Source organism: Hypanus sabinus, chromosome 3, assembly GCF_030144855.1.
Source record: "Hypanus sabinus isolate sHypSab1 chromosome 3, sHypSab1.hap1, whole genome shotgun sequence".
NCBI classification, from domain to species: domain Eukaryota; kingdom Metazoa; phylum Chordata; class Chondrichthyes; order Myliobatiformes; family Dasyatidae; genus Hypanus; species Hypanus sabinus.
Window position 1 is genome coordinate 57,966,987 of NC_082708.1, and position 22,521 is coordinate 57,989,507.

The 22,521-nt window shown below is 44.0% G+C and overlaps 1 protein-coding gene across 4 annotated transcripts in view; it reads left to right on the plus strand.

The window, feature by feature from the left end:
• Positions 1 to 15,598, plus strand: part of LOC132391357 (chromosome partition protein Smc-like) — a 33,638-nt gene extending 18,040 nt beyond the window's left edge. For 2 of the 4 annotated variants that reach the window (XM_059964424.1, XM_059964423.1), the window contains exon 2: positions 12,314 to 15,598. In XM_059964424.1, the coding sequence (XP_059820407.1) occupies positions 13,296 to 14,885 (1,590 nt within the window). In that variant the 5' untranslated portion in view covers positions 12,314 to 13,295 and the 3' untranslated portion in view covers positions 14,886 to 15,598. Of the gene's footprint in view, positions 1 to 8,882; positions 8,994 to 12,313 lie in introns of all 4 variants that reach the window. The other 2 variants (XM_059964425.1, XM_059964426.1) reach the window with 2 other exon arrangements.
• The last annotated feature ends 6,923 nt before the right edge of the window (positions 15,599 to 22,521 follow it).

The window sequence follows — 22,521 nt, forward strand, 5'->3', positions numbered from 1 at the left end:
GTGCCGGATGCCTCGTTCCCTGGCAATGCAAAATAATGCGGCATTGACCATTGTCTCCTGGAGACCACGTTTGTGAATTGGGGACTATGCTACATGCCAGCCCTCGGGCAAAGTGGGCTGATTGAGGCAGAGATTGCATCATCCCAACCTGATTGACATCTGAGACCCCGTGAGGAAGTATAAAAGAGGGTCTGGGGGAACAACCCCTTCAGACGCACCAGAAGAAACGCTAACGATCCCGTAGTAGCGGGAAGCCACGTGCGTTCGGTTCCCTTGCCTGGGAGTCAGTGGCGGGTACCACAGAAACAATTTTCTTGAACTAACAACGGGGAACCAACTTTCCCGATTCAACGGATTTGCTTCATAAAAGACCCGGGCAAATTTCTTTTCTCACAAATCTCTCTCTCTCTCTCTCTCTCCAATAAGTGAAAACCCAGCGGTCCCCAAAGGCTGATGCCTGCAGGAACTGAGTGACTTATATTTCCATCGGACAATATATTATCCCCTAGACAACCGATCGAGCTGTTTCTTATTGATGGTTATTATTATACCCATGCTTTTAGATTGAGTAGTGACGACGTATATTATCTGAATGTTTGTATTAATCTTATTTTTGTGCCCCTTTATAAATAAAGACTTTTAAAAATAGTACCATCAGACATCAACGGACCTCTCTATCTTTGCTGGTAAGTGACCCAGTTACAGGGTACATAACAACTTGGGGATCTTGTCTCAGGATTTGATACCAAATTGGGAGGCCAGTGAATCGGGATTGTAAGTCCAAACTTGGATCTGTTTACGCGGGTAGCCAGACGGGAAACCAGAAAAGATGGACGTAGATGAATTTATAGGAAACCCGACTCTGGGGGGCGCTAGAGGCGGCCACCAAATCAGACGGTAAATTTGGCAAAGGGATTAAACCTCGCAGAGCTGCGGTCATCAATGAAAAAGCGGGAGGTGTGAAGGGCCATAACTCAGTATTACATTGAGAAGAATGTGTTTGCAGCTGAGGTATTGGAAAATATCCCTGAAAAGGTGCCAGCTAGTGGGACGGCTCAGTTAGAGTTGGAGAAATTAAGGTGGGAACATGAAATTAAGTTAAAACAGCTGGAAATAGCTGAGAAAGAGAGAGAGAGCGAGAGAGAGAGGGCCGAGAAAGAAAGAGAGCATGAACTTCAGTTAAAAGAGCTGGAAGCAGCTGAGAAGGAGAAGGAAAGGGCTGAGAAGGAAAAGGAAAGAGCCAAGAAGGAGAAGGAGGCAGAGTGACAGAGGAAACATGACTTGGAGAAGTTAAAGCAAGAGTCAGGTGTCAGACCCAGAGGAGCGGTTTGATGTCAGTCGGGCGTTGAGGTTAGTACCCCCCTTCGAGGAGACGGATGTTGATAGTTATTTCTTGCTTTTTGAAAAGGTGGCAGTGAATCAGAAGTGGCCCAGAGAGCAGTGGGTGGCGTTGTTACAAAGTGTGTTAAGAGGGAAGGCCCAGCGGGCATATGCGGCGTTGCCCACAGAGGGGGAAGGGGAGAAGAAATATGACCAAGTCAAGGCGGCCATTCTCCGGGGTTATGAGCTAGTAGCTGAAGCATATAGACAAAAGTTCAGATATTTACGAAAAGGGTGGAATCAGACGTATACCGAGTTTGTTTATGAGAAGGGGGTGCTCTTGGACCGTTGATGCACCACGGAAAAAGTGGACGAGGATTATGGGCGTCTCAGGGAGTTACTTTTGATTGAGGAATTTAAAGGTTGTGTTTCGGAGGACATCCAGATGTATTTGAATGATAAGCCGAATAAGTCCATTTCAGAATTTGCTAGGTTCGCGGATGAATATGCCCTAACCCACAAGACAAAGTTTTCCTCGAATAAAAGTTCCCAGAGAGACCATGGGAACGATCCAGAAAGTCCGACGAGTGAGGCAGAGGTCCCACCGGGAGCTAGCGGTAAGGTTGAGGGGGAAAGGCAAGACAGCCAGAGATTTCAGGGCTTGACCTGTTTTAATTGTGGAAAGGGAGGGCATATTGCATCTCGATGCTTTGCTCCGAGGAAAGAGATAGGAAAAGGGAAAGCCGTAGTCCCTATTGGGTGTGCCGTGGTAATCAGTAAATCGACCAGAGAGCCCCGGGTGGACAGAGTACAAGAAGGGTCTGAGACTTGTCTGACACACGGAACTGTGTCTTTGAGGAAGGGGGAACCACCAATTCCCGTACGAATCTGGAGAGACACGGGGGCTGAGCTGTCGTTGATCAGCAGTAAGGTACTAGAATTTGGTCGAAAAATGGGCATGGTAAAGGTAGAGGGGATCAGCAAAAGGATAGAAATGGTGCCTTTACATGAGGTCATTATGGATTGTGAGCTGGTGTCTGGACCCGTTGAAATAGGGGTGCCATCAGAATTCTGAGAACTGACATGGACGTCCTTCTCGGTAACGATTTAGCAGGTGGTAAGGTTTGTGCAGCAATGATGCTGACCTGCCCACCGGCGAGTGCGGTGGCCCCGCCCCTAGAGTCCCAGATCTACCCCGCATGCTCGGTCACTCGCAGCCTGTCGAGAGAGGCAGCTGAGAATGAGAGCAGTTTAAATCCGGCCAGTTTTGATTTAGCCGAGACGTTTCTACCGACCCTGTACCACGAGGGTTTAGAGGGGGGTAAAACGAAGAGTAGTAAAGTGAAAGAGGGTAAGGGAGCGGAGGTAGATCTGCCTTTAGTGAGGAGAAAGGTCCTAGAGGCAGAAAATAAAGATGAGGAACTGATAGAGCGGTTAAGAGGTCCAGAGTTGGACAGGGATGATTTGTCTGGTTTGGCAGAACTGTTTGAGGAAGTTGAAACTTCTAAAGGTGTTCCCAATAATGAAATGAGGGCAGCCCTAGATGAAAAGGGTGCCCTTACCTCGAAGAAGTTTGCTGGGTTGGCAGATGAGGTTGTTTCAGCCCGCAGGGTTGAGTTTACTCCGGAAGGGAGTTGCCCAGTGAGTACCTGGGAGAAACGGGGGAATTTAGAATTTGAAAAGGGTACGGGTATTGAAAGCCTGGAAGAGGCCAATGTCCCGTTTGAGTGTGTCCAAGATGGGAATGCACGTGGTACTGAACCTAGTAACAGAGCTCAGAAGAAGTCTGAGGTATTTGATTCAGGGGAACGGGGCGGCTGTCCTTGTGGGTCAGATAGACTTGGTTCAGTGGAAAAAGGGTTAACCTTGGTAACCGTGGGAGGTGAGGGTTCCCAGGTGTTTGTACTCGAAGGTGTGTTCAAAGTTAATGCAGAATTTAAGAATGGGGAGATGAGAATTATTATTGAAGGAAACGGAATATCTGTAGTTCCCAAGTCGAATGAAGAAATTTTAAACCCGGCAGATCACTTACAGAGTAAGCCGGGAGATAGCGGGGCACCCCACTCTATTGTTATGCCAGGATGGGGTGTTAAGAGGCCGAATTCGAAATGCTACTTGAACGAAGGGTTCGAATTAAAAACCAATATCCTGAAGGGTCCCGACGAAAAGGCTAGCCACCTGGGTAAAATTAAAGAATTGGGTGGAAATGGTCTAAGTTTGGGACACGGTGTTGATAAAATAACCCCTATGAAAGAGGCGGGCGGGAGTTTACCACGCCAAATTACTCAAATTCCCCACAGGGGAACTCACCGGAAAAGAGGTGACGGTTAATGGGGATGCCATTTTAAACAGCAAAGCAGGTTGTACAGGATTGCGCCAAAGCCTGTGAATAATAAAGACAGCCCCCTTGGAAACCTGCCTGTTAAGTGAAAACAACCGAAACGATTAGTATTCACATAAACTTTTGTAGATGCACATAAGTGAAGATCACAACTCCTTAGTTTTGTTGCTGAAAAAAAAACTAAGTGGTTATTAAGTTGAAGTCTGATGCTACAAGACTTTAGTAAGTTACAAGATGTTAAAATATTAAAGGAAATGCCACTGTAATCGTTAACCGTTTGGATGCTGAATTAAATGTATACCTGTATTGCTCTGCAGTGAAAAGAAAAGCTTGTGTATTGTGTTAGATTCTAAAATCCTGTAAGACTCTGTACGACTCCATTTTTAACCGCTGGTAAAAAAATGCTGTTAAGAGGGGAGGTGTTATGCCCGCAGTCCCCTCCTTTGTGAGAATCGCAAGAGCACTAGTGGGGGGGGGGGGGGGGTCAGTAGACGCAGGAAATGGGAGAGAGACGTGCCGGATGCCTCATTCCCCGGCGATGCAAAATAACACGGCATTGACCATTGTCTCCTGGAGACCACGTTTGTGGATTGGGGACTATGCTACATGCCAGCCCTCGGGCAAAGTGGGCTGGTTGAGAGAGAGATTGCATCATCCCAACCTGATTGGCATCTGAGACCCCATGAGGAAGTATAAAAGAGGGTCTGGGGGAATAACCCCTTCAGACGCACCAGAAGAAACGCTAACGATCCCATAGTAGTGGGAAGCCATGTGCGTTTGGTTCCCTCGCCTGGGAGCCGGTGGCGGGTACCACAGAAACGATTTTCTTGAACTAACAACGGGGAACCAACTTTCCCAATTCAACGGATTTGCTTCATAAAAGACCTGGGCAAGTTTCTTTTCTCACAAATCTCTCTCTCTCCAACAAGTGAAAACCCAGTGGTCCCCAAAGGCTGAAGCCTGCAGGAACTGAGTGACTTATATATTTCCATCAGACAATATATTATCCCCTAGACCAGGGGTGTCAAACTCATTTTAGGTCACGGGCCAGATTGAGAAAAGTGCGACTTCATGCGGGCCGGATCAGTTGTGCGCGTGCTCCCACAGCTTTCGTTGTCTTCATTTTTTCAACCTGCTCTCATGTGTCTCAGTCTCTGCTGTATCTAAAATTGTTTCACTTTACGAATTTCATTTTTTATGAAGCAGATTGCCTAGCAAGCATTCTTTTTATGATTGGTATTAACTTACAGACGTAGATTACAAGAAAGTAGGCAACGAGAAAGAAACGATGCTATTTCAGCTAAGATTGTTTTGGGGGCCATACCTTTTCCATTAATAAACCATTTGAAATCAAGCATTAGCAAACACAAATGTAGACCTAACACAGGGGTGTCAAACTCAAATACACAGTGGGCCAAAATTAAAAAATCAGTACAAGTCGAGGGCCGGACTGGTTCAGCGTTTATTGCAAAACTTATTGAAATGAATTTATTACACATATTAACCTGGAACTAACAAAGCTTAGGTTATTGCCTACAAAAACAACATTGAACATTAAATAAATAAATAATCAGTTGCATTTATTTCTTATGGCTTTATCTGCAGCTTTTCCGGAGTCATTTCTAATGAAAACATTTTTCCACAGGCCAACACTTGGTGATTCATACTAGTCTAAGTCAGATGCTTGGCATCTCATCTTGGATGCAAGTTCAATGTTTGGAGTCAGGCTCTGAGCTGAGGAAATCCTCAGAATTGAGTGAAGGTGTTCATCAGAAAGACGACTCCTGTGTGATGTTTTGTTTATCTTCATCAAAGAGAACAGTTGTTCACACAGATATGTGCTGCCAAACATAGAGAGCATTTGAGCAGCTTGGGTACGCAGCTGGGGCATTGTGTCGGGAATGAAACGCAGAAACTGTGCAGCGCCCACCGAGTCATACTTTGCCTTGAATGTGTCACTACATTGGAGTTCAATCAGCTCCATTTGTATGTTGGTTGGTGCGCTTTCCACGTCAGCTGCAAATGGATTACTGAGCAGTTCAAACCTGCTTTTTTGGGCTTCAAAGTCGGCAAATCGCCGTGTGAAGTCGGCACCAAGTATGCTAAGTTTTTCAGCAAACTTTGCACGTGGGAAAACTGCGGTAGAAACCTGCTCTTTCATAGTTTGGCAACACGGAAAATGGCTCAAGTTTTCTTACTGCATCTGCGTCTCCCGCAGGCGCAGCTTGGTTTTAAAAGCCCTCACTGCAGCGTACATGTCTGTGATCACACAACCCCGCCCCTGAAGCTGCAGGTTGAGCACATTGAGATGGCTCGTGATGTCACACAGAAACGCCATTTCACAAAGCAACTTTTTATCCCGGAGCTCTGTTGTGTCTTTCCCTTTGCTTTCCATGAACTGACAGATCTCCTGACGCAACTCGAAACATCTTTTCAGCACTTTTCCTTGGCTTAACCATCACACCTCTGTGTGATAGGGAAAATCATTATATTCTGAACCCAACTCCTCCAGAAACGACTTGAACTCGCGGTGATTTAAACCTTTGGCTCTTATGAAGTTAACTGCTCGTGTTATGGTGCTCATTATATGTTCCATTTTCAAGGCTTTGCCACACAACGATTCCTGGTGTATGATGCAGTGATAAGCTGTCAGCTCACCTGCGCCGTTTTCCTCCCGCATCTTCTCACGGATCCTGCCCACCAATCCACTCTTTTGACCGCACATCGCGGGCTTCTGTTTCTTGTCCAGATGCTTGTATTTGTCGCAGTGTTTCGCTTCATAGTGTCATCTTACGTTATATTCTTTAATTACACCCACACCGTCTCGGCACACAAGACAAACAGGTTTGCCCATTATATCTGCGAACATATACTCTGCCTCCCACCTGCCTTGAAAACCCTTGTTTTCAAAGTCCAGCTTTCGTTCAGCCATTTTTGGGGTGAGGGATAGCTGAAAGTTGACCACACGTGACTAGCGCCATAAGGATGCTGATGAGAGAGGAAGGCAAGCGCGAGCAATGCACTGGCAGTGCATTGTGGGATTTGTAGTATTAGTGGTGCATGCAATATACCGGCGGGCCAGCTCTAATAGAAAAAAAAAATTATTCATTAATGATATTCAGGAAATAAACCAGGGAAACCAAATAAACACTAAAAACCCTGAAAACCTGGTACCTGAATAAACTCAGCATTAGCCATATCATATGCCATAGGCGCTTCGATTACTGGGGCCAGCTTTAATAGTAATTAGATATTATCTCACGGGCCAAAGATAATTCCACCGCGGGCTGGATTTGGCCCGCGGGCCTTGAGTTTGACATATATGCCCTGGACAAACGATCAAGCTGTTTCTTATTGATGGTTATTATTATACCCGTGCTTTTAGATTGAGTAGTGATGACGTATATTATCTGAATGTTTGTATTAATCTTATTTTTGTGCCCCTTTATAAATAAAGACCTTTAAAAATAGTACCATCAGACTTCAACAGACCTCTCTATCTTTGCTGGTAAGTGACCCAGTTACGGGGTACATAACACTCCCAGCTGGATCTCTGCCTCAGCCGGTGGGCTTTCTCTACCATTCCCACGGTCTTTCTGGTAACTTTTATTCGAGGAAAACTTTGTCTTGTGGGTTACAGCATATTCATCTGCGAACCTAGCAAATTCGGATATGGACTTATTCGGCTTCTCATTCAAATACATCCGGATATCATCCAAAACACAACCTTTAAATTCCTCAATCAGAATTAACTCCCTGAGACACCAAAATTCCTCTTCCACCATTTCTGCTGCACACCAACGATCCAAGAGCACACCCTTCTCATTGGCAAACTCTGCATACATCTGATTCCACCCTTTCTTTAAATTTCTGAACTTTTGTCTATAGGCCTCAGGTACCAATTCATAGGTCCGAAGAATGGCCTCCTTTACTTTCTCATAATTCTCAGACTCCTCCTCCTCCATAGACAACACCGCATATGCCCATTGTGCCTTCCTTTTTAACACACTTTGTAACAATGCCACCCACTGATCTCTGGGCCACTTCTGACTCACTGGCACCTTTTCAAAATGCAAGAAATAACTATCAACATCCGTCTCCTCGAACGGAGATACTAACATTAAATCTTTCCTCTCGGTCTGGCCCTTGAGCTCTTCGCTCTTGCCTGAACTTCTCCATGTCCAACTCATATTGCCTCTGTTTCTCCTTCTCCTCATACTCCCTCTCCTCATACTCCCTCTCTTTTTTGGCTCTCTCCTTCTCTTTTTTGGCCCTTTCCTTCTCTTTTTCAGCTGCTTCCAGCTGTTTTAACTTAATTTCATGCTCCCTCTGCTTTTCAGCTCTTTCCTTCTCCCTTTTCATCTCTAACTCCTTTAGCTGGAGCTCATGCTCGCTCTTCTTTTCAGCTCTTTCTTTTTCTTTTTCAGCTTCTTCCAGCTGTTTTAACTTAATTTCATGTTCCAGCCTTAATTTCTCCAACTCTAACTGAGCCGTCCCACTAGCTGGTGCCTTTTCAGGGATATTTTCCAATACCTCAGCCGGAAACACATTCTTCACAATATGAGTTATGGCCCTCCGCACCTCCTGCTTTTTCATCAACAACCTCACCTCTGCGAGGTTTAGTCCTTTCGCAATATTTATCAAGTCTGACTTTGTGGCCACCTCTAGCACCTCCAGAGTCGGGTTTTCTATAAATTCGTCTACGTCCATCTTTGCTGGTTTCCCATCTGGTTACCCGCACAACCAGATCCAAGTTTGGACTTAAAAGCCCGATTTACTGGCCCTCCAATTTGGTATCAAATCATGAGACGTTGCCCCACGTTGTTACGAACCCCATAACTTTGTCACTTACCAGCAAAGATGGAGACGTCACTGAAGTCTGATGATACTATTTTTAGCAGTATTTATTAGTAAAAATACACAAAGATAGTATCAATGCAAATATACAAATAATATACGTCGTCAATACTAAATCTAAAAGTGCGGGTATAATAATAATCAATAAGAAATAAGCTCTATCATTGTCTAGGGGATAATGTATTGTCCGATGGAAATATATAGTTCACTCAGATCATGCAGGCTGCAGCCGTTGGGGACCGTTGTGTTGCAACGGTTGGAGAGAGAGAGAGATTTGGAGAAAAACTTGCTGGCTTTTCTTTTATGATTTTGATCCATCAGGAGTCTCGTTGTCATGGCCTTTCACTTGTGATCTCTCCTTTAGCTAAACCGTTCTTCCATGATGAGCCCGCCACCCTGGCAAGGGAGGACGCACACGAGTCCACACCGGCTTTTGCTATAAAACACTGTCACGGGATTTCCAGCATTTCTCCTGGTGCGTCTAAAGGGGCTGTTCCCCAGACCCCTCTTTTATCCTTACTCACGGGGTCTCAGATGTCAATCAGGTTGGGATGATGCAATCCCTCAACCAGACCACTCTGGTTGTCCCCTGAGGGGTTTCAATGAAAAGTACAGTACTATTAGAATACACAATTCCGTCTCCAAGAGACAATAGCCGTTATCAGTGGTTCCGTTTCGCTGAGGTCAGGACACATTCCAAACCCCGTGTATTCTGGACGTCTCTCTCTCATTTCCTGGGTCTCAGACCTGAAATAGTAGCGGTCTTGCGATTCTCAAAAAGGAGGGGGCAACTTCGTACCCTTCAGAGTTGCTTCACATTCATAACAAGTAAGAGAGTCAGAATAGTTGGTGGAGAGGTTGTGGAGACAGATGTTGGTAAGACCTCAGACAAAGTCAGCAAGCAAAAGGTTTAGCCTAGTACGACTAGCATCCTGAGCTGCATATATTTCAATACAAGCAGTATCATAGGAAAGGTGGATGAGCACAGGGCATGGATCAGCACCAGGAATTATGATATTGTAGCCAATTGTAGACTTGGTTGCAGGAAGGACAGGACTGGCAGTTCAATATTCTGGTGTTCCATTGCTTAAGACATAACAGAGCAGGAGGGATTAAAGGAGAGGGGTGGCATTGCTAGTCAGGGAAAATGTCATAGCAGTGCTCCATCAAGACAGACTGGAGAACTTGACTACTGAAGTGTTATGGGTGGAACTGAGAAATAAAGAAGGTATGACCATGCTAATGGAGCTATATTACAGACCAACCAACAGTTCTAGGGATTTAGAGGAACAAATTTGTAGAGAGATCACAGACTGTTGCAAGAAACACAAGTTTATCTAATAGGTGATTTTAAATTTCCACATATTGACTGAAAATCCCAGACTGCAAAAGAACAAGATGGGATAGAATTTGTCAAATGTGGTCAGGAAAGTTTCCTTAATCAGCACATTGAAGTCCCAATGAGAGAGTGTGTGATACTGGATCTGCTATTAGGGAATAAGACAGGACAGGTGACAGAAATTTGTGCAGGGGAACACATTGCATCTAATGAGCACAATGCCACCTTTTTTCCTCAAAGTAAATATGCAAAAATATGAGACTGATCAATAGGTTGAGATTCTAAATTAGAGAAAGGTCCCTTTTGATGTATCAGAAAGGATCTGGCAAGTTTGGATTGGGAAAAGTCATTTTCTGGCAAAGGTATGGCAGGCCTTCAAAAGCAAAATTTCAAGAGTACAAAGCTTATCTTCGCCTGTCTGAATAAAAGGTAAAGATAACAAGTGTAGGAAACCGTGGTATTCAAGAGATATCGAGGTCCTGGTTAAAAGAAAAAAAAAGGAGGTGCATAGCAGGTATAGGCAGATAGGAACAAATGAAGTGCTTATGGAGTACAGGAAATGTAAGAAAACACTTGAGAAAGAAATCAAGAGGGCTAAGAGAAGGCATGAAGTTGCCCTGGCAGACAAGGTGAAGGAGAATCATGAACAATTCTACTGATACGTTAAGAGCAAAAGGATTTTAAGTGTCAAAATTGGTCCTCTGGAAGACCAGAATGGTAATCCAGGTGGACCCTGTACAGATTACAGAGGAGGGGGTATTTGCTACCTTGAGGAAAATCAGGGTGGATAAATCACCAGGGCCTGACAAGTGTTCCCTCGGACCCCGCGGGAGCCAAGTGCAGAAGCTGCTGAGGCCCCAGCAGAGATATTTAAGCCCTCCTTAGCGACAGGAGAAGTACCAGAGGATTGGAAGACAGCTAATATTCTTCTTATATTTAAGAAACTTTCAAAACATAAACCAGGAAATTATAGCCTGGCAAGTCTGACATCAGTAGTGGGAAAGTTATTGGTAGTTATTCTAAGGGACTGGATATATTAAGTATTTGGATAGACATGGACTGATTAAGGACAGTTGACATGGCTTTGTGCATGGTAGGTTATGTCTACCAATATTATAGAGTTTTTTGAGGAAGTTACCAGGAAAATGGATGAAGGCAAGGCAGGATGTTGTCTGCATGAACTTTAGCAAGGTATTTGGCAAGGTCCTACATGGAGGTTGCTTAAGAAGGTTCAGTCACTCTGCATTCAAGACGAGGTAGTAAATTGATTAGACATTGGCTTTGTGGGAGAAGCCAGAGAGTGGTAATAAATTGCTGCCTCTCTGACTAGATGCCTGTGACTAGTGAAGTGCCACAGGGATTGGTGCTGGGTCCGATTTTTTGTCATCTGTATCAAAGATATGGCTGATAAAGTGGTTAACTGGATCAGCAAATCTTCAGCTGACACCAAGATTGGGGGTGTAGTTGTCAGCAAGGAAGGCTATCATGGCTTGCAGAGGGATCTTCATCACCTGGAAAAATACGCTGTAGAATGGCAGGTGGAACTAAAGGCAGACTACTGTGAAGTATTGAACTTTGGTAGGACCAACCATGGTATGTCTGATACAGTGAACAGTAGGGCACTGAGGAGTGTGATAGAACAAAGGGATCTGGGAATACAAGTCCGTAATTCATTGAAAGTAGCATCACCGTAAATAGGGTCATAAAGAACATTTCTGGTACATTGGCCTTCATAAATCAATGTGCTGAGTACAGGAGATGGGATGATATGTTGATGTTGTATAAGATATTGGTGATACTTAATTTAGAATATTGTGTGTAGTTTTGGTCACCTACCTACAGGACAGATGTAAATATGGTTGAAAGAATTCAGAAAAAAATTACATCAGTGTTGCTGGGTCTGCAGGTCCTGAGTTCTGAGGAAAGCTTGAATATGTTAGGACTTTATTCCTTGGAACGTAGAAAACTGAGAAGAGATTTGAGGGAGGTATACAAAATTAATCAGGCTACAGATAGGGGGAGCTGGCTGGTTGTGTAGTGGCATCAGCACTAGACCCGACTGAACAACCGAACAATAGATAGGGTAGATGCAAGAAGGCTTTTTCCACTGAGGTTGGGTGGGATTACAACTGGAGGTCATGGCTTAAGTCTGAAAGGTGAAATGTTAAAACAACATGAGGAGAAACTTCTTCACTTAGAGGGTCGTGAACATCTGGAATTAGCTGTCAGTGAAAGGGTGCATGTGAGCTGGATTTCAAAGTTTCAGAGTAAATTGGATAGGTATATGGATGTTAGGGGTAAGGAGGGCTGTGGTGCTGGTGCAGTTCGATGGGAGCAGGCAGTTTAAATGGTTTTAGCATGGACTAGATGGGCCAAAGGTCCTTTACTGTGCTGTACTTCTCCATGATTCTATATCTGGTTGAAACAACATACAATTGATTTTTCTGTTCTCACAGAATCCATATCTCCTGCCTTGACTGTCATTACTGCAAAAGACAACATGGACAAAAGCTAATCCAAGGAACTCAAAACAGAAAACTTGCTGCAGAAAGAAATGTGAACCATGGACATACCTATTCCTACAAGTTCTGATCACTTTGTGCTGTCTTTACAACAGTTATTTAGTTTATAATATTTTCGCTTAGTAATTCATTCAATAATATTTTCTAGTTAGAATTAGAAGTGTTTAAAGTATATTCATTACATGTAAAATATATCGGCATGCGATGACGTCACATCCGGTTTCGCCGCGTCTTGTGGGAAAATACCGGTTTGAAATTAGCGCGAGGGTGGGGGCTTTCCACGAGGCTCACCTGAGCAGAAGTTGTTTTGCAGGCATGAGAAATCACAGTGAGAGCAACGCTGTAAGTTAATAGATAATTGATATATTGAACTAAGATGCTAATGCCGATCCTGTTAGAAGTAACGACGGTAGATAATGTTTATGCTTTCGTTAGTTAAAGAGTCGCGGATAGTTTGCATGGAAGTGTATTTAAAGTAGTCAATGGAGCAGGTAAACTCTCCCTGTATACTGCACCTTAGTGTAATGTAGTTATAGTCATCTTTGCAAGTATTTACACTTGAAATGTGATATTAAGGAAGGAACAAATACTGTATCAATCTTGTATTGTTTTATCAACAGTTTTCACCATATGTTAATGTGAAGAGTGAACAGTAAATGGTTAATCTTACTGCGATCTGGTTCTTATTAACTGGTTTATCTCCGACGTTAAATTCGGCGTTCGTTACACGCGAAGGAGAACGTTACAGTGAAAAAGCGGCATTATCAGGTGTTTCAAGTGCTGCAATGTCAGCTCAATCCAGCATCAAGTCGACGCCGCCCAGCGACAAGGGCGGTAAACCGACATCAAGTAAGTCCACCCAGGCAAGAGCCAAGGCAGAAGCCGCCAAGGTGCCAAACAAGAAGCAGTTTTGAAAATGAAACAGGCCACCAGAGAAGCCGAAATCCAGAAAGAAAAGGCTGCCAGAGAAGCCGAAGCGGCCGCCCGAGAAGCCGAAATCCAGAAAGAAAAGGCTGCCAGAGAAGCCGAAGCGGCCGCCCGAGAAGCCGAAATCCAGAAAGAAAAGGCTGCCAGAGAAGCCGAAGCGGCCGCCCGAGAAGCCGAAATCCAGAAAGAAAAGGCTGCCAGAGAAGCCGAAGCGGCTGCCAGAGAAGCCGAAGCGGCCGCCCGAGAAGCCGAAATCCAGAAAGAAAAGGCTGCCAGAGAAGCCGAAGCGGCCGCCCGAGAAGCCGAAATCCAGTTGGAAATGGCAAAAATATCGACAGAGTTGCAAGTGCTGCAGCTAGAAAGAGAAGAAGAAGTTGCCATGGCGGAAGCAAAGTACATAGAAGAAGCTGAAGGGTCGCGTGATCTGACCGCAGTAAGATCTACTTTAGAAAGGACCAGACTGGAACACACAAGCGACTATGTACAATCTCAAATAGACAGGCAGGCTCGTCTCCCCTCTCCATACGTATTCGATAACTTCCCCAGCTACGAGGAACCTCAGAGAGTCACGATTGCATCACATCCATACGAGGAAGGAAATTTACCCTCACGGCTCCGTGATGAAGTCAAGAATGAAAGAACCGACAACGCTCCTTCACCCCCACAACAGGACGGCGGGGAGGGAGAGGTTCACTCCAGGACAACAATTGTCAGCTCGAACTGTACAGAAGTTTGCGGTCAAACTCAGTCAAGCCGTTCTTGTTCCGAGATCTGCCTCACTGAGGTGTACCCTAAAGAAGCACAACAAGACATTACCAAGCGTAAAGTAACCGACGAGACGCTAGGTCAGTCAGTTTTCATTCAAACCGAGCACGGAAACAAACTTGCACAATCAGCTCAAGATACCATTTCTTTAAAACCCAAAGACACCAAGGTCTTCAGAGATGAAGCAAATAATGGGGTTGCCCCATTGCCTTTCAGAGAACCACGCCAGCACTCACCAGATAACAAAGAGCAGGCAGTCAAACGGTTCACGTCCTTACGGAAAACCCAGAAAAGGAAACCTGAGATGCAGCAACGCACCCGATTGGCCCACGAGGTACTGTGCACCCTAATGGCAGAGGTCACAGCCATTATAAACGCACAATCATTCCTACCTGTGTCTTCTGACCCAGAAAACCCCTTTATACTTTCGCCATCAACGCTCCTTACGCAGAAGGCAGGAGCACCTCCTCCACCAGGAGACTTCTCAGACAAGGATTTGTACACAAAGCAATGGAGACAAGTCCAGGCTCTGGCAAATCAGTTCTGGCCTCGCTGGAGACAAAAATATCTACCTTTGTTGCAACAGAGACAAAAGTGGACAGAACCCCACGGGAATCTTCAAGTTGGAGACTTAGTCCTGCTCAGGGACAAGCAAATCGCTCACAACAGCTGGCCAACGGCCAGAATCACTGTTACATTCCCTAGCGGGGATGGACATGTCAGGAAGATCGAATTGAAGACTACCGACCAAGGCGATGTGAAAATTTACCAAAGGCCAGTTACAGAAGTTATTCTACTTCTACCCAATGACTGATTAAGAGACTAAGTTTGTACTCTGCTCATTGTGACCTTACGAAGGTCAAGCGGGGAGTGTGCTGTCTTTACGACAGTTATTTAGTTTATAATATTTTCGCTTAGTAATTCATTCAATAGTATTTTCTAGTTAGAATTAGAAGTGTTTAAAGTATATTCATTGCATGTAAAATATATCGGCATGCGATGACGTCACATCCGGTTTCGCCGCGTCTTGTGGGAAAATACCGGTTTGAAATTAGCGCGAGGGTGGGGGCTTACCACGAGGCTCACCTGAGCAGAAGTTGTTTTGCAGGCATGAGAAATCACAGTGAGAGCAACGCTGTAAGTTAATAGATAATCGATATGTTGAACTAAGATGTTAATGCCGATCCTGTTAGAAGTAACGACGGTAGATAATGTTTATGCTTTCATTAGTTAAAGAGTCGCGGATAGTTTGCATGGAAGTGTATTTAAAGTAGTCAATGGAGCAGGTAAACTCTCCCTGTATACTGCACCTTAGTGTAATGTAGTTATAGTCACCTTTGCAAGTATTTACACTTGAAATGTGATATTAAGGAAGGAACAAATACTGTATCAATCTTGTATTGTTTTATCAACAGTTTTCACCATATGTTAATGTGAAGAGTGAACAGTAAATGGTTAATCTTACTGCGATCTGGTTCTTATTAACTGGTTTATCTCGACGTTAAATTCGGCGTTCGTTACACGCGAAGGAGAACGTTACACACTTAGTAATGAAACTTCTAATATCCATTATCATTTGTGTTAACATTATTCTCACAATCTCTAAATCCACAATATTTATAAGCAACAATAGCACCAGCATCAGAGCTGATGGATCAATACCCTTGTCTCTCCAGCCTGATCAATTAACAATGATTTTACTTTTTGTCCTGCCCTGTCATTTTAACCATATAATCACCTTTTCTTGCTTCTGTACACCATTAACTCTGCGTAATTCTGGCTTTTAATTATTCATCTAAACTACCATTTCCTTTGTTCTTCTGACACTTCTCTGAAAAAGGTCATATAAATAGGATCATGTATTACTCGCACTTTTGAAGTTCATGCCTGATTTGTTCAGGAATCGCTAAATACTGAGTAATTTCCTTTCTTACTATTGACCCAAGAGTAGGTTTTTACAAGGATGCACCGGTGTTGAGGAACCCCATGTACCACCATTCCTTGGTGGTGCTGCTGTGCAATTTTCATGGTTGGCAGATGACCTCAGAATATTTTCTACAAGTGAGGTGAGTTGACCCTGCTTGTGATATTATAGTTGAAGCTTGCCTCCTTTTTAAAGTGAAGGGACTGATCACTTACACTATAGACCTCTTGCAAATGTTCTTCTGTTCCCTCACAGTTTGGAATATGAGAATAAGAGGGCTTTATTTCATCTTACAACACACACAAAATGCTGGTGGAACGCAGCAGACCAGGCAGCATCTATACAAAGAAGTACAGTCTTTGTTTCAGGCCGAGACCCTTCGTCAGGACCCTGAAATATGAGATATGAGGAAACTTACTTATTTAATGTCCATAAGACATAGGAGCAGAATTCAGCCAGTTGGCCCACCGAGTCTGCTCCACCATCCAATCATGGCTGATCATTTTTCCCCTCCTCAGCTTCACTCTCCGGTCTTCTCCCCATATCCTTTGATTGCATGTCCAGTCAGGAACCTATAAATCCCTGCTGTAAATATATCCAACGAGCTGGCCTCCACAGCTGCCTGTGGTAATAAATTCAACAAATTCAACACCTTCTGGCTAAAGAAATTTCTCCAGATCTCTGTTTTAAATGGACATCCCTTTATCCTGAGGCTGTGCCCTCTTGTCCTAGACTCCCCCACCATGGGAAACATTCTTTCCATATCTACATTTAAGCCCTTCAAAAAGTTTCAATGAGATCCCCTCTCATCCTTTTGAATTCCAGCAAGTACAGACCCAGAGCCATCAAATGATCCTCATAAGATAACCCTTTCATTCCTGGAATCATCCTTGTGAACCTCCTCTGAACCCTCTCCAATACCAACGCATCTTTTCTTAGGTGAGGAGTCCAAAATTGTTCACTATACTCAAGGTGAGGCCTCACCAGGGCCTTATAAAGCCTCAACATCACATCCCTGCTCTTGTATTCTAGACCTCTTGAAATGAATACTAACACTGCATTTGCCTTCCTCACCATCAACTCTACCTGCAAGTTATTCTTTAGGTGTTCTACACAAGGAATCACAAGTCCCTCTGCATCTCAGATATTGGGATTTTCTCCCTGTTTAGAAAATAGTCTGCACATTTATTTCTACCACCAAAGTGCATGACCATGCATTTTTCAACATTGCATTTTGCTTGCCACTCATTTGCCCATTCTTCTAATCTGTTTAAGTCCTTCTGCAGCCTACCTGTCTCAATACTACCTGCCCCTCCACCAATCTTTGTATCATCTGCAAACCTGGCAACAAAGCCATCTATTCCAACATCTAAATCATTGATATACAACATTGTTACACCTGTGCCCGCCCCTCCTTTTTGAGAATCGCAAGATCGCTATTAGGTCAGGGCAGGAGACCCAGGAAATGAGAGAGAGACGTTTGAACTATCCTGGCCCTCAGCGATACAAAGCCACGGAAAAGGTCATTGTCTCTTGGAGACGGAATTGTGTATTGAGTACTGTGCTTCGTGGAAGCCCTCAGGCAACGTGGGCTGGTTGGGGGATGGCATCATTCCACCCTGAGTGACACCTGAGACCCTGTGAGTCAGGATAAAAGAGGGTCTGTGGGAACAGCCCCTCAGACGCACCAGAAGAAACGCTAGAACTCCTGTAACACCGTAATAGCAAAAGCCGGTGGAAAAGCCCACATGCGTCCCTTTCCATTTGCCTCGGAATTGGTGGGCCTTGCCACAGGAGAACGGCTTTGGCTAACAACAAAGGGGAAATCAGCCCCCAATCACTCTCGAAGGATCGATATCATAAAGGGAATGGGCAAGTTTTAATCCGTCTCTCTCTCCAACCAGAAGCTGCAGCTTGAATGAACTTGAGTGACTTTTATACTTCCATCGGACAATACATTATTTCCTAGACATCGATAGAGCTATTTCTTATTGATCATTATTATTATACCCACGCTTTTAGATTTAGTATTGACGACGTATATTATCTGTATGTTTGCATTGATATTATTTTTGTGTATTTTTATCAATGCTGGTAAGTGACCCAGTTACAGGGTTCGTAACAGCATAAAAAGAAGTGGTCTCAACACTGATCCCTGTGGAACACCACAAGTCACATGCATCCAACCAGAAAAGGATCCTTTTATTCCCACTCGCTGCCTCCTGCCAATCAGCTGTTGCTCTAACCATGCTAGTAACTTTCTTGTGTTACGAAATCCCGTAACTGGATCACTTACCAGCAAAAATAGAGAGGTCCGTTGAAGTCTGATGGTACTGTTTTTAAAAGTATTTATTGATAAAGGGCACAAAAATAAGATTAATGCAAACATACAGATAACATACGTCGTCAATACTAAATCTAAAGCGCGGGTATAATAATAACCAATAAGAAATAGCTCTATCGTTGTCTAGGGGAGAATGTATTGTCCGATGGAAAGATAAGTCACTATCAGTTCGTTCACGCTACAGCGTTGTTGGGTTTAAAAACGATGCGGTTTAAACTTGCCCAAGTCTTTTATGAGGCCAATCCATTGAGTCAGGGGAGCGGATTCCCCCGTTGTTAGCTAAAAGCTGTTTTCCGTGGTTCCAGCCATCAATTCCAGCCACGGAATTGAACGCACGTGGCCTCCTTCCGATGACTTCCTGCTGTTACATGGTCGCTTAACGTTTCTTCTGGTGCGTCTGAAGAACTGTTTTTTATCTTTTATCCTGACTCGCAGAGTCGTAGATATCAATCAGGTTGGGGGCGTGCACTTTCTCCCTCAACCAGCCCACTTTGCCTGAGGGCGTTCACGTAGTATAGTAGCTCAATCCACAAATTGGTCTCCAAGAGACAATGGCCATGTCCCGTAGCTTTACATCGCCGGGGAAACGAGCCAGCCTGCACGTCTCTTTTCCCATTTCCTGGGCCTCTTGACCCAACCCAACAGTGATCTTGCGATTCTCACAAAGGAGGGGGCTACGGACGTAACACTTGTAATACATGTGCTATTAACTTGGTAAGCAACCTCTTGTGTGGCACCTTGCCAAAGGCCTTCAGAAAGTCCAAATATCTGCATTCCCGTTATCTATCCTATGTAGAATCTCCTCAAAGAATTCCAACTGGTTCATCAGGAAAGATTTTCCCTTAAGGAAACAATGCTGACTTTGTCCTAACTTATCCTCTGTCACCAAGTTCTCCATAACATCATCCTTAACAATTTAATCTAACATCTTCTCAACCACTGAGATCAGGCTACTTAGTCTATAATTTCCTTTCTGCTGCCTTCCTCCGTTCTAAAAGAGTTGAGTGACATTTGCAATTTTCCAGTCCTCTGGCACCATGCCAGAATCCAATGATTTTTGAAAGATCATTGCTATTGCCTCCACCATCTGTAATGCTACATCTTTCAGAACCCTTGCATGCAGTTCATCTGGTCCAGGTGACGTATTTACCCTTAAATCTTTTGGCTTTTTAAGCACCTTCTCCCTTGTAATAGTAACTGCACCCACTTCTCTTCCCTCACACCCTTCAACACCTGGCACACTGCTAGTGTCTTCCAAAGTGAAGACTGATGCAAAATACTCATTTAGTTCATCTGCCATCTCCTTGCCCCCATTATGATTTCTCCTGCCTCATTTTCTAGCAGTCCTATATCTACTCTCAACTCTTATTTTTTACTTACTTGATAAAGCTTTTACTATCCATTTTGATATTGTTTGCTAGCTTGCTTTCATATTTCATCTTTTCCCTCCTAATAATTCTTTTAATTGTTCTCTGTAGGGTTTTAAAAGTTTCCCAATCCTTTGTGTTTCCATTGATTTCTGCTTTGTTGTGTTACAAAATTCCCGTAACTGGGTCACTTACCAGCAAATCTAGAGAGGTCCATTGAAGTCTGATGGTACTATTTTTAAAAGTCTTTATTTATAAAGGGGCACAAAAATAAGATTAATACAGACATTCAGATAATATACGTCGTCAATATTCAATCTAAAAACCCGGGTATAATAATAATCATCAATAAGCAATAGCTTTATCGTTTGTCTAGGGGATATTATATTGTCCGATGGAAAGATAAAAGTCACTGTCCTTTCAAGCTGCAGCTCTTTGGGTTTAAGAGAGACGGTTTTAAACTTGCCCGGGTCTTTTATGAGGCCAATCCGTTGAGTCGGGGGAGTTGGTTCCTCGTTGTTAGTTCCAAGTCGTTTTCCGTGGTACCAGCTACCAGCCCCCAGGCAAGGGAACCGAACGCACATGGCTTCCTTCAAATGGCTTCCTGCTATTACGGGATCGCTAGCGTTTCTTCTGGTGCGTCTGAGGGGTTGTTCCTACAGCCCCTCTTTTATTCTGACTCACAGGGTCGTAGATGTCAATCAGGTTGGGGGTGATGCAATCTCTCCCTCAACCAGCCCACTTTGCCCGAGGGCATTCACGTAGCAGAGCATCTCAATCCACAAATCTGTCTCCAAGAGACAATGGCCATGTCCCGTAGCTTTACATCGCTATGGGGGGGAAAAACGTGACATCCTGCACGTCTCCCCCTCATGTCTTGGGCCCCCCATTTGACTCAACCCAACAGTGATCTGGCAATTCTCACAAAGGAGGGGGCTACGGACGTAACAGTTGTATGCCCTCTCTTTTGTTTTTACACTAGCATTGATTTCCCTTGACAACTACAGTTGCTCTATTTTGCCATTTGAGTGTTTCTTCATTTTTAGGATACATCTATCCTGCACCTTCCTCATTTTTTCCCAGAAACTCACATCATTGCTGCACTGCTGTCATCCCTGCCAGCATCTGCTTCCAATTTAATTTGGCCAACTGCTCTCTCATACCACTGTAATTTCCTTAACTCCATTGAAATACTACTACGTCAGACTTTACTTTGTCCCTATCAAATTTCAAGTTGAACTCAATCACATGAAGAACCTAAAGATTCTTTTACCTTAAGCTCCTGATCCTGGTTCATTACATAACACCCAATCCAGTATAGCTGATCCCCTAATAGACTCAACTACAACTACTCTAAAAAATGCCACCTCATAGGCACTCAGAAAATTCACTGTCCTGAGATCCAATTCCAGCTTGATTTTCTCCAATCAACCTGCATGTTGAAATCTGTCATGACTATCATAACATTGCCCTTTTGACATGCCTTTTCTATTTCCTGTTGTAATCTGTGGTCCACATCCCAGCTACTACAGGGAGGCCTGTATATAACTGACTTCAGCGTCCTTTTAGCCCTGCAGTTTCTTAACTCAACCCACAAGAATTCAACATCTTCCAATCTTCTGTCACATCTTTCTACTGATTTGATGTCATTCTTTACCAGAAGAGACATGCTAGCCCCTCTACCTATCTTCCTAACACTCCAATACAATGTGTAACCTTGGACATTTAGCTCCCAACTACAACCATACCTTCAGCTACAACATCGTACCTGACAATCTGTAATAACACAACAAGATCATCCATCATATTTTGTATACTCCATGCACTGAGGTATAACACTTCGAGTACGTACTCTATTTGTTACCCTTTTTGATTTTGCTTCTCTAATGCACTGATACTCACCCTGCCAGCTGCTTTTGTGTCCTATCATCCGCCTACCCTTCCTGACAGTCTGACTGCACGCTATCTTTGCTTTTTTACCATCCATCCCATTCTGAGCCCAAACACTCCCAACAGCTCTAACAAACCTGCCCGCAAGAATATCGGTACCCCTCAGGTTCAGGTGCAACCCATCACTTTTGAACAGGTTATACCTTCTCCCAGAAGAGATCCCAATGATCCAAGAACCTGAAGCCCTGTGCACTGCACCAGCTTCTCAGCCATGCACTAATTTGCCAACTCATCTTTTTTCTACCCTCATTGGCATGTGGCACAGTCAATAACACAGAAATTACTATCCAGTTAGTCCTGCTTCTCAGCTTTCTGCCTAGCTCTCCAAATTCTCTTTTCAGGGCCTCTTTGCTTTTACTTCCTATGTAATTGGTACCAACATGTTTTAAAACATCTTGCTGCTCTCCCTCCCTCTCCAAAATACTGACAAAGCGATCCGAGACATCCCTGACCCTGGCACTTGGGAAGCAGCATACCATTCGGTTGTCCCGTTCATATCCACAGAATCTCCTGTCTGTTCCCCTCACTATGGAGTCCTCAATCACTACCGCTCACCTCTTCTCATCTCTTTCCCTTCTTCACCATGGATCTATGTTCAATGCCAGTAATCTGGTTTCTATGGCATTCCCCTGGGAGGTCATCCCCCATAACCGTATCCAAAATCATATACTTATTGAGGGGAACGGCCACAGTTGTGCTCTGTGCTAACTGTCTATTCACATTTCCATTTCGCCTGACAGAAACCAAGCTACTTGTTCCTGCAACTTTGGGGTGACTACCTCCCTGTACCTCTGATCGATTATCTCCTCGCTCTCCTGTACAAGCCAAAGGTCATCCAGCTGCAGATCTAAATCTCCAACATGGT